This window comes from Rhinoderma darwinii, chromosome 1 (assembly GCF_050947455.1).
Source record: "Rhinoderma darwinii isolate aRhiDar2 chromosome 1, aRhiDar2.hap1, whole genome shotgun sequence".
NCBI classification, from domain to species: Eukaryota; Metazoa; Chordata; class Amphibia; order Anura; family Rhinodermatidae; genus Rhinoderma; species Rhinoderma darwinii.
The window spans coordinates 187384827-187397929 of NC_134687.1; the positions used below are offsets into that span (position 1 = coordinate 187384827).

Consider the following 13103-nt stretch of genomic DNA (forward strand, 5'->3'; position numbering starts at 1 on the left):
TCCTGAGTCCAGCGCTTGACCTGCAATGTCAGCGAGCTACACTGTTTTTGTAACTTCAGGAGTTATAGGGCAGCATCAACTCTAAATACGGTCCAGCTTTCACCAACACTCTCCACCGTGCCCCCCCCACTTAACCTCTACCTCTTCCTATGCCCCTCTCCCCCTCCTCCCACAGAACTGCCACCATCTATCCCCCACCACAAATAAAGGTTCAAAATCCTCTTTAGTGTCCCCTGCACCCCATAAGACCCTCCCTGACACTTTATGTTCCCCATAATACCCCATCTACTTGCTCCCCAGCCTTTTAACTGGACAATATAGTGCAGCATGCTGGTCTTGATTTTTTTTGCCTGCAGTGGAAGCTTCTAAGGCTTCTTCAAACCATGGTATTTCTATCAGTCTACTGTATGTGGTGGAAAAGCTCCTGACGCCTATGATAAATGGATCCATAGACCCCCATACACTCAACGGAGGCTGAAAAAGCTTTTTTTTAGCTGCGTGGAATAGCTTTGAAGTTTGAAGTTTTTTAACATGGGCGCCTATGGAGGACGGACAGCAGAGACATCCGTATTTTAAACCGTTTAATGATCTCCTGGGAGCTTTATCAGCACATACATTATATTAATAGAAATACTGTGGTGTGAAAGCTGCCTAAGAGCATCCAATGCAGATATGTACACAGCCCAATGCTGACAATGATAATAAGGCAGCATTATTACATCTATCACCAGTGTGGCTACAGCTAACGGTTTGCTACTTGTGCTGGCCCCACCCACAACATGGGGCCACGTTTAGATATTTTTCCAGGGCCACTTTAAGCTCCCAATCCGCCCCTGACCCTCTGGGTAGTCTTCTTTGGTGACGGCTAACGTTGGTAGAAGCTGAGTGGTTAACAAAGCAATAGGTCTGGGCAGGTGGCAGACGTTCATCACAGTAAACATAGCTATAGGTCAGGGCAGGCAGCAGATGATCAACACGGTGAATGTAGTAATAGGTCAAGGCAGGCGGCAGGCATGGTTGGTCAAAAACAGGCAAGTTCGGCACACATAAAATCAAACTAGACAGCAGGAATAAGTTTGGAACTCAAAGTCAGAACTTTTACTTGGCCACTCTAAAACTATACCTCCCAACTTTTAAGTATCACAAAGAGGGACAACCGCGGCTCACAATTTATTTATTTTTAAGCCACGCCTCTAATCCCACCCAATCCCCGCCCATACACACCCGATTCAGCCCACATAGAATCATGCTCCAAAGTGCCTCCCACACAGTATAATACCAAATAGCTGCCCCTCACTGGCGGATTATCATTTGGGCCCGAACCGCACATAATTTTAAAAATCACTTTAGAGACTCTAGGATCTTTCGGGGTGCTAGTGTCAGGTCCGTATTTCACACCGAATAACCACATCTGTAAATTGAAAGCTGAAGGCATGCCTGGAGAGAAGTACACCACACAGATGTTTGGTACAGCTTCCCTCTCTCAGTCCGGAGGAAGACTGAAAAACTTTTTTATTCAGAACAAAGAAACACAGAAAGAGACACATGCCTCCTCCCCAGAGATGTGGGAGTGCCCAAGCCCCCACCAGTTTCTCAGACTCACTCTTCTTGCATTCCAGGGGGCGGTGTCTTCCATAGGTGAGTCCGACATGAACAAAGAACTTGTTATATATATCAGTATATTACACAAAGAACTGAAATGTATATACATATGTGTGAGGATAATATTTTTCAAACAATATACATAGTATTGATCCCTGACACTAGCACCGCTAATGTCCGCTGCTGAGAGGGAGGGAAGGGAGGGGCGGACTGGAACGGAATAGAGCCGCAAGCGCAGTGCTGATGGGGAGGTGGGGGAGGGATAGTAATTGCAGGGTCTGGAAGGACTAGCAGACGAGCGTCTGATAGGTGGTAGAACACTCCCCTCTTTGATGCTGTACGTAGCGCCAGTGAGGAACAGAAGAGAAGGGCGGTGGTCGAGCGGTGAGGAAGAAGGTTAGGCTGCTGTTCGCCTCCTGCCCCAAGCAACAATCGGCAGACGCTAAGGGGGGATTAATTATACAGCAAGAGTGGGGGGATTTCCAATTTCCATCTAACTCACTGCAGAGGACTCTCTGAAGGGGGGAATAATTCCCCACCATCTAAGTGACTCCAGAGGACTCTGTGAAGGGGGGAATAATCTCCCCCATCCCCCATAGAGCCCTCAGTATTTCAGTATTTATTATACAGCAGGGGGGGGGGGATTTCCATCTAACTCACTGCAGAGGACTCTATGGTGGAATAATAATTTCCCCCATAGACACTCAGAAGTCAGTTACACGCTCAACGCCCCCCCTGCTGTATAATAAATATTTAAATACTGAGGGCTCTATGGGGGATGGGGGGGGATTATTCTGGAGTCACTTAGATGGTTAGACCCCCCATTCAGTATAATCCCCCCCTTCCCATAGAGCCCTCACTAGTTACTAATATATTGCAAGGGAAGTCAACTTTTCTGACTGCTGGGGGCTCCATAGGGGGTCTGAGCGACTAACTGCTGGGGGCTCTATAGGGGGGTTTGAGTGACTAACTTCTGGGGGCTCTTTAGGGGGTCTGAGTGGCGGGCTCTATGGGGGGCTATCCCCCCCACAGAGATGTCAGAATCAGACACTCAGACCTCCCTATAGAGCCCCCAGCAGTCAGTGAGACAACCTCACCTCCCCTTGCAATATAATCCCCCCCATACAGCCTTCAGTTTTCCCATAAGGGAAATGTATGACATATCCACCTGTTTTTGCTCTCGCTGCCTCCTGGTCACATCCTGATTACATGGTCGGGAGTTACGAAAACAGCGTAGCTTGCTGAGCTACGCTGTTTCCTTAAAGAGGCTCTGTCACCACATTATAAGTGTCCTATCTCCTACATAAGGAGATCGGCGCTGTAATGTAGGTGACAGTAATGCTTTTTATTTAAAAAAAACGATCTATTTTCACAACGTTAGGAGCGATTTTGGTTTATGCTAATGAGTTTCTTAATGCCCAAGTGGGCGTATTTTTACTTTCGACCAAGTGGGCGTTGTACAGAGGAGTGTATGACGCTGACCAATCGGCATCATGCACTCCTCTCCATTCATTTAGACAGCAGAATCGCGTTCTTTCTAGAACATGATCTGCAGCCACATACACAGCGATTCTGCTTGATTAACGTTAATCCAGTGTCCTGATAATGAATACACATGACCATCCAGCCTGGACGTCATGTGTATTCAGAATCCTGACACTTTTCTGTGAGATTCCAGCAACGGATACGAAATCTCGCGAGATTACGGAGGTAAACGAGATTTCGTATCCGTTGCTGGAATCTCACAGAATCTCTGTACAACGCCCACTTGGTCGAAAGTAAAAATACGCCCACTGGGGCATTAAGAAACTCATTAGCATAAACCAAAATCGCTCCTAACGTTGTGAAAATAGATAGTTTTTTTTAAAATAAAAAGCATTACTGTCACCTACATTATAGCGCCCATCTCCTTATGTAGGAGATAGGGCACTTATAATGTGGTGACAGAGTCTCTCTAAGTCCCATAAAACAGAATGAAAGTTACGGAAGCAGCGTCGCTCGCAGACTCCCACCGATCACTAAAACTAAGTGGCAGAAGCACTCGTGTGAGTGCTGAGCCGCTTGGTTTCTGTTTCCGGAAAGCCGAGCAGTTTGTGTACGGGCTCATAGAAAGTTAATGAGCCGTACACCGCTACTTTGGCTTTCCGGAAAAAGCCGAACAGAAACTGAGTGGCTCAGCGCTCACATTAGCACTTCTGCCGCTTAGATTTAGCAATCAGTGGGGGTCTCAGCACCCGGACCCCCACTCATCAAAAGGTCTGACATGTCATTATGACATGTCAGAAGTTTGTTGAACATTTACTTACCCTTTAAAAAGAGGTGTTACAATTTGTTTTTATTTGATGTGTTAAAGGCTATGTAAACCTTTCAAAAAGTTAAAAAAATAAAATAAAATAGTGTATGGTGTTTGGTGCAACCTTTCTAAATACTTATTAAAAATTATTTTTACTTTTTGAGATACAGCTGCTTTATATCCTGAATACAGAGCAGCTGTATCTAGTGCTAAAATCTGTATCCGTCAGGTCAGTGGCACTGACGGGTACAGTGTCAGCGGGTTGTGGGGGTTGAATTGCGTGTGAGGGGGAAGGAGGGGGCCCAAGTTGTGTCAACAGCTCAGGGCCCATGGTACACTTAATTCGCCAGTGCTGCCCCTTCCCGGACACGCTGGCACATGCGACTGCATCTCTCTACTGTTTCCCCTAGGGTAATTGTCCCTGCCCAATCCCACCTCACCCTGGACTTTAAAAAAGACTCTGTCCGCTTTCTCCTTGCTTGAGCATTGTTGTACCTACCCATGTTTGTTCTGCAAATGGTTCCTTAGCTGTATCCTGTTTTCCCGTATCCAGTAATTGTGTTTAGTTTCAGTGTGAAATCTAGTATCGAGTCGAGTTCACCTTCTGTGCCCGGTGCCCATGACGGCTTGAGGATCCAGACGACTACTCTACATCTAAGTCAAGTGTCTGCCAAGTCAAGTGTCAGCCAAGTCTTCTATTCAGGTACTCATGTCCTAAAGACTATCTTTGACTCTTGTTTGGCCAGCTGCTACTTTGCTACAGCGGAGCCGCCCAGTGGGTCCAAATATCCCACAGTCGTGACAGGTTCTTTTGAAACCTTCTGGATGTCGTCGATGCACTCTTGGTGAAATTTTGGTAGGCTGGTCACTCCTATGAAGATTCACCACTGTTCCAAGTTTTCTCTATTTATAGATTATGGCTCTCACTGTGGTTCGCTGGAGTCCTGGAGCCTTAGCAATGGCTTTGTAAACCCTTTTCAGACTGGTAGATTTTATTGACTTTGTTTTGCATGTATATTTGAATCTCTTTAGAAAGTGGATTCACCTGCTGCTTTTTGAGAACTTCTAGTCTGCTTCACATTGCCAGATTCTATTTTACTGATGTTAAGATGAAACAGGTCAGGCAGTAATAATGCCTGGGTGTGACTAGTGAAATATAACCCAATTGTGAATTAAATTTGGTTAACTGGTTGAATTAGTAGCTAAGAGGGCATCTACTTTTTCACATAGGGCCAGATAGGGTTGAATGGCATATTTCCTTCAATAAATAAAAACACCATAATCTAAAAATAGTATTATACATACACACGCACAGTTTTCTACAGCTTGTGGGGAGGCACCTGCCCGTCACCCACCGACATCCAGACCGACTCATGTTCTGGGCCTTTCAAGAAATCTTATCCATACGATGCAGACAAAACCTGCACAAAAGATGGCTTGCTGTTTAGGTTATCAATCTGCAGCATGTCAATTTATTTTGCGAGAAGAATTTCCGCACAGAAAAATCTGATGTAAGTTCTGCAGTGATTTTATTACGCTAAGGCTGGGTTCCCACGTAGCATAAATGCTGCAGAATTTCCGAAATGGAATTCCTCAGCATTTACAGAAGCAACAAAGTGCATGAGATTTAGAAAATCTAATTCCCACACTGAGGAAAACAAAATCAGCATAAACATTAATAATTCCAAAAAATAAGAGAGCAAATGTTTGGCACTACCTTCACTTGTGGCATCACAGGATTGCGTGTTTGCTAGAACTTGTGGTACGATCACCTTTAATCGCTGTTGCTCTGTGCTCATAGTAGAAAGGTATGAGCAGATATACAACTTGAAGAAAAGAGACTGCACGACACTCACCGCTTTCCAAAGGTGTTTTAATTCAACAGACAGGCAGGCATAACACAGGAGTCACGGACAATAAGGCCTTGAGAAAGCATTTGGGGGACGTGAAACGGCTGTAGGCCAACTAACTTGTCCGTGACGACTAATAGTCGACTACACTATTGCTTCCGGTGCACAAAAGAGAAACGGAAACCACGGGCACTGGCTCCGTCACCATTGAAATCAATGGTGATGGAAACGGAAACCTCTGGTTTCCATCGGTGTCAGTTTGTGTCTGCTCAGGGTCCCGTACTGACGGAAACCTCCGATGGAACGTCAGAACAGGACCCCAACGCAGATGTGAACAGAGCCTTAGAGAACTGTTCTCTAGAGGAATGTGCTGCCTTTAGAAAAAGACCGTTTTGTTGGATGACGTATACTAATACACTCTATTGTCTTTATTAAAAATGCCCCCTTTGAAGTCCTCGTCGCTCCTGAAATATCAACATTTCTAAGTAGCCAGCAGGCAGGCAAAGGAGAGCCACAGGCTGCTGGAAGGTGAGCACAATGACACTTTAAAAGAATAGGTATGTTTAAAATCCCATTACATAAAAGGCACAAGGGAAAGCTTTAAAAATAGTTTAATGCCTTTAATATAAATAACTAATTACATTATTATACAAAACAACAGTTCAATTATAACATTTACATATTGTGAATAGAATTCATTTATCAGCAAGCCTAGATTTTTAAATGTTTCAATAAGCTGTTATGTAAAAAAGATGGCAAAAGGTAAGGGCCTTTTCACATGGGACAATTATCTGGCAAATGAGCGTTCACAGAACGCTCGTTCCTGATCATTGCCCTGTGTAAACACAAACGCTCATTCATCGGTTGATTTTATAGTTTCTGCAGCCTAAAATATTATCTTTATCGGCAACATATCTCCCTGTGTAAACAGGGAGATGTGCTACTGACATGATAGAAATGTATGGGACCAAGCGGTCATAGTAACAAGCGCTCGTCCATATACTAGCTCCTTGTTAGAAGAGCAAACGAGCGCGGATCAATGAGCTGCCTCATTGATCGGCGCTCGTTCTTATGGCCAAAATGGGCCAGTGTAAAAGGACCCTAAGTTTTTATATAACTGCTTGTATGTGCTGTCAAACAGGCAAAAAAAAAATCACTTTCATTTATTTGGATTTTGGCAGATTTATACTTATACACACATATTCATTTAACCTACAATGAAAACATACAATGATATATGCATTATATTGACTAGTGCACATCAAAGTCATGTGCATTGTAACATGTGCATGTGCATTGTAATATCCAGGATCATGTGGGAGCTCCGAATGAATGTGTTCTTACTGGCGGGTCCATACAACCCTATCTTTTACTGCTGGAAAATGCAATAATTATTCAATAAAACAAAATCTGTTCAAGTTGATCCCTAGGGGCGATGCTGAGTGGAAAGTTTTTTTGGAACATTGAGGCCATGCAGCACCTAAAGAGGCAAGCATAGGTTACCTCTCTTGAAATTTGATGTTTGCTGGAGTTCATGTCAGTCTGTGTGATGCCTTGTACAAGGCATCAATGAGCTCATTTTAAGTATATCGCTCTCTAAGGCTATGTTCACACGGAGTATTTTGGGGGAGGAATATCTGCCTCAAAATTCCGTTTGGAACTTTGAGGCAGATATTCCTCTCCCTGCACGCCGATTTTCGCGGCAATTATCGCGCCGTTTTTCGCCCGCGGCCATTGAGCGCCGCGGGCATAAAACAGCGAGATATACGCTTTCTCCTGCCTCCCATTGAAGTCAATGGGAGGTCGGAGGCGGAAGCGCCCGAAGATAGGGCATGTCGCTTCTTTTTCCCGCGAGGCAGTTTTACGTTCTCGGGCCGTTTCTGCCGAGTTTTGCGACGCGGTTTCCGCGTCAAAAAACTCGGCAAAATACCCCGTGTGAACATAGCCTAAGGGAAGCCATAAAAGTCACAGACAGAATCAAATCCTTCATTTTTGTGTTATAGCGATAAATGAAAAGGATTCTATTATCAAATGTGCTTTTTTATATCCAATCTACACAACCTTATTGTTAACAAAATTAGGAGATTCATGTGTCTATATTTTAAAGGAACATTAAATATACCAGATATTGCAATCAAAACTCTGATAAATATATAAAGAATTCTTCTTTATATGTCCTAGAAAACCATCCATTTCACCTTCCTTCTTCTCACAATCCTGTGTCTGGCTGTGAGATAACTGGCTGTAGAAGGAAACTTCACCCACTGTTGAACAAAAGAAAGCCAGGAACACTAAGGATAGTTTTACATGGGCAGATATTCGCCAATGTTCACCACCTATAATGAGTGGCGATCATAAGATACAGCTTGTTGATCAGCGCTTATTTTCTCTCTCTAAAAGGTCAATGATCTTTTAGTATGGGGACGTTACTACGAACATTCATCCCCATACATTTGCATCATGTCGGCAGCACACCTTCCTATTTACACAGGTAGAGGTGCTTACGACTAGCGATCATTTTTTGGGCTCCATAAAAGATGCGATCAACCGATGAATGAGTATTTGCATGTTCAGCGGCTGATCTTTGCCCTTGTTCACCCGATCATAAGGTGCCTAAGCCCGATCCCCATAGCAAAGTCCTGTTCCTAATCATCTGCCACCCAAAAATAGGTGGGACCTGGAGGAAATTAATATGTGTTTCCTCTGCAAGATTTCTCTAAGGCCTGGTTTACACGAGCGTGTGCGTTTTGCACTTAACAGCTCCGTGTGTCATCAGCGTATGATGCGCGGCTGCGAGATTTTCGCGCAGCCGCCATCATTATGGCACTCCGTTTGGATGTTTGTAAACAGAAAAGCACGTGGTGCATTTCTGTTTACATTAAGAGTTTGACAGGGGTTGCGCGAATCACGCTGTTCGCACGGAGGTGCTTCCATGTGACCTGCGTGGTTTTCACGCACCCATTGACCTCAATGGGTGCGTGATGCGCGAACAGCGCACAAATATAGGACATGTCGTGAGTTTTTTTCAGCGGACTCACGCTGAGCAAAACTCACGGACTGTCTGCATGCCCCCATAGACTTACATAGGTCCGTACGACACGCGTGAAAAGCACGCGCGTCGCACGCACGTATATCACGCTCGTGTAAACGAGGCCTAACACTGTTTCAGGAACGTGCAGAAAATCTGCAGACTGACAAACACCTAGCGGCAAGTTTATATCCTGTTTACTTTTCATTCATTTCTAAGTTTATTGTTCATAAAAGTTGTAGAATTTAAGGGGTTACTCCTATTAGGACAAATGGACATCATAGGAGGGACCACTCTAGGAGCCAGACTAGGCAGCCGCTGAAATAGAGCAGCTCAGATCATGGCCGACATGTACAGTAACAATACATTACCCCTGCAGCAACTACTACAGGGAAAATGTATGGCTGGCTGCTGGGGATTTATTTCTGAAGGCAGACTCACAGCTGATTTCCACACAACTTTTAATCAGAAAATGAGTGGTCTTCATGAGACCACCCTTTAAAGTGTTCCAATAATTTATTTTCTGAAATAAGTAAACAGAGCACTGACCCCTATAAAGATTTTTTATGAATGTAATCAGCACAGACCATTGGACCTACATATAAAAACAAAACAATACTTTTTGTATATGATTAGAAAACATGACAGCTTTCTTCCAAAATTAGTACCACACCTGTAAATGGGTTGTGTCTAGTATAGCAGCTAAGCGTCATTGAAGTGAATTGGTCTGAGTTGCAATACTACATACAACCTGTGGACAGGTGTGTTTTTTTTGGAAGGAAGCAGCCATATTTTTCTAATTCTGGACAACCCCTTTAAGTCTATTCTCCTTATACTATACCAGTTTAAAATCTGTATAAACGCTTGTTGACCTTGTGGTAAATGTGGGGGTAGTAAACATGTTATGCAAATACTGCTTTATAGTTATGAATGTATACTTTGAAGAATCAGTTTAGTGCAAATGTGAGAAATTACAAACTAAATATATGCCATAGAAGATTTGAGAGCCACGTGCTGATTAGATACAGTAAATTTACAGTATATGCAACATATTGGGTGCTTGATAAACACTGGGGCTTGATAATCCGTGGTGGCTAATAATAATTTTATGTTTACACAAGCTAAATTATCTAATGCATTAAAATAATGTTTTAAATCTAGCAGCCATTTTTTTTCATGTTTCAATTTGCAATTTTCCAACGCATATTTTCTTATTTAACCCCTTCCCCCTGCTTGCATTCTGGGCCCTAATGACCAAGCCATTTTTTACGTTTTTCCATTGTCACATTCGAAGAGCTATAACTTTTTTATTTTTGCGTCGACATTGCTGTATAAGGTCTTGTTTTTTGCGGGACAAGTTGTACTTTTTAATAGCAAAATTTTGGGGTACATATAATTTATTCATTAAGTTTTATTAACTTTTTTTTGGGGGGGGGGTAGAAGAAAACCTGAAATTTCACCACTCTTTTTTTGCGCCCTAAATCTACGTCGTCTACCGTGTGGTATAAATAACACAATAAACTTATTCAACGGGTTGTTACGATTGCAAAGATACCAAATTTGTATAGATTTTGTATGTTTTACTACTTACACAGTAAAAACACTTTTTTCAAAATTATTTGTTCTTGTGTCTCCATATTTGAAGAGCCATAACTATTTTATTGTTCCGCCGATGCAGTTGTATGAGGGCTTTTTTTTTTGCGGGACGACTTGTAGTTTTTATTGGTACCATTTGAGAGTAGATGCGACTTTTTGATCACTTTTTATCACATTTTTTTAAAGTCAGGATTAACAGAAAACAGCAATTTTTCCATTGTTTTTTTATTTTATTTTTTACGGCGTTCACCTTGCGGGTTAAATAATTTAACAGCTTTATAGTCGGGGTTGTTACGAATGCTGCGATACCAAATATGTGTAACTTTTTTGCTTTATTGTCTTTTTTTAACAGTAAAGCATTTTGTAAGGGGAAAAAGTGGGTTTTTCATTTTATTTTTCACATTTCTTTTTTATTAACTTTATTCAACTTTTTTTTACTTTTTTACTTGTCCCACTAGGGGACTTTAATATGCGATCATCCGATTGCTATTATAATACACTGCAATACTTTTGTATTGCAGTGTATTATGCCTGTCCGTTTACAGCGGACAGGCATATGCTAGGACATGCCTCCGGCATGACCTAGCAGGCATTCACTACAGGCAGACCTGGGGGCCTTTATTAGGCCCCCGGCTGCCATTGGAGATACAGACACTCGGCGATCTTATCCCCCTCTCCAAAACTACTCAAATGCGGTGCACGCTATTTAGCACCGCATCTGAAGGGTTAAACGGGTGAGATTGATACTAATATCGATCTCACACGTTCGACCAGCGACGCCCCCAGCACTCAGCTACCTCTGGCAGCTGAGAACAGGGAGATTTGACGGCTCCCTGCTCTGTTTACTTTATTCTGATGCAGCGCCGTGGAATGGCAGTGCTGTAGAATAAGGCCCACTAATGACCGCCGTGAAAAGGCTTATTGGCGGTCATTAAGGGGTTACATAATGGAGTCTGGAATTTAATAACACAATGACACAAGTAATTTTAGTTCGGAATGCAACAAGTCCACTGCAGCTGCTCCTTTTCTCAGAATATCTAAGATTTTGATTATAAAAAAACCCTTATGCAAAATGTATGCACATATTGCTGCTCATAGGATAAGGTAATATGGCTCTATAATGATGTAACTCCAACTGTTGGATAGAGATTTATATAACTATACACACATCAAGACAATAGAAAATAATAAGGTATTTTCTCATTTCTCCAGCATCATTGTATGGTTGAGATGTTAAAACTAATACTGTCAATACTGTTTGCCATATAACCCTAAACTAATAGTTCAGGCTACGCCTGACCTGAGCACTAAATTTTGTGCAGCTCTACTAAGATTGTTTTAACACTGCGTGTTTAACCTATTGCATATAAACTATTTATATGTGGAATTTCAAACCTATATTTTCTACTTATTTTATGACAAAAACTTCTCAACCACTTCAAAGAGATCAGCAGTTGAAGACAGTCCTTCAAAGTCTAATAAACTTGTATCAATCTTAAAGTTGAAAAAATCATCATCATCCAACTCTTTTTCACTTCTTTCATCGCAGTCGTTGTCAATCTCCTCCTGCCCTTCAGAGATGCTACTTTCTGAGGTAGGGATGATGACTATACGTGGAATTGTGGCATGAATGATCCAGTCTAGACCTCCACTCACATCACTGTCGTTCAATTTTGGATTACTTACAATATTGTTTTTAACAATGGATTTTAAGCCAAGTGGATAGGTAACTGTGTTGAGTGAATTTGATAGAAGAATCTCTTGTGTGTTCCTTTTCTCAGATCTTTCAAGTGGATGGCGTAGCGTACGTATGGTTGGCATAATCTAAATGGCAGAAATATAAATACAAGTATTTTGAAAAGATGACACCAAACTTATAGGGATTTTTTTTTTAAATGAATGATACTTGAAGATAACTGAACGCACATATAATAAATTTCTTTGCTTTTTGCATAAGTTAATTGTAAGCTGACAAACTCAAAACAAATGAAAATTTAAATTCGGAATACACTCCATTTCATTTTAATGTCTAAAAGTAGATCTTTAAAAAAAAGGAAGAACAAAGTCTGAACTGACCTTTACATAACTACCTTGTAAGGCAATGTCTCACTCTCCCACAACGGCAGATGTCACAAAAAAAAAAAAAAAATCAGGCATGTTGGATTTCAACATGTCCAATCCATTGTTCCCCCTGGGAGATAAGTGCTGCCAGAGGTCTCTGACAATAGCTTTCCCCCCTCTCCCTTTCGAAAAATAAACATGCACGCTCAGTTGATCTAAGTGTGAGGAGTAAGGTATGTAACAATCAGCTATCTTATGTGTATGGCCAGCATAATAGATTTGAGAGCTGCCAGATAGCCCCCTGACATCTGCTATTGAGAAAAACTTGCGCAGAAAGATTTTATCTGTTCAACTGAGAACGTTCCAGCTGAACAATTGTTTGGCTCAGAACTACATTGCATGTGTTTGGGAATACTTGGACAGTGAGATGCAGAAAATGCCCCTCAAAGGCTGAAATATTGCTGAAGATTTCTTTGAAAAACTGAAAGTAAGCCTCCAAAAAAGAACAGCAGTTAAAATAAAGGCAAAAGTAGACACACAAAAGTACTGAAAAATGTAATTATACTTAGTTGCTGAGGCTTCTGTGCAATTTCCTCTCAAATATGTTTTCTGCTTTGTTTTTTATACATTTTTTTGCTAATGCCGAGGAAGCAATAATTTTGAGAAATGGGGA

The 13103-nt window shown here is 42.0% G+C and overlaps 1 protein-coding gene across 1 annotated transcript in view; it reads right to left on the reverse strand.

The window, feature by feature from the left end:
* Window positions 1-7697: 7697 nt before the first annotated feature.
* The window catches only part of LOC142738656 (melanopsin-B-like), a 192772-nt gene continuing 187366 nt past the window's right edge, over window positions 7698-13103 (reverse strand). The window contains exon 10 of the mRNA XM_075849771.1: window positions 7698-12193. Coding sequence (XP_075705886.1) covers window positions 11783-12193 — 411 coding nt within the window. The 3' untranslated portion in view covers window positions 7698-11782. The remainder of the gene's footprint in view (window positions 12194-13103) is intronic.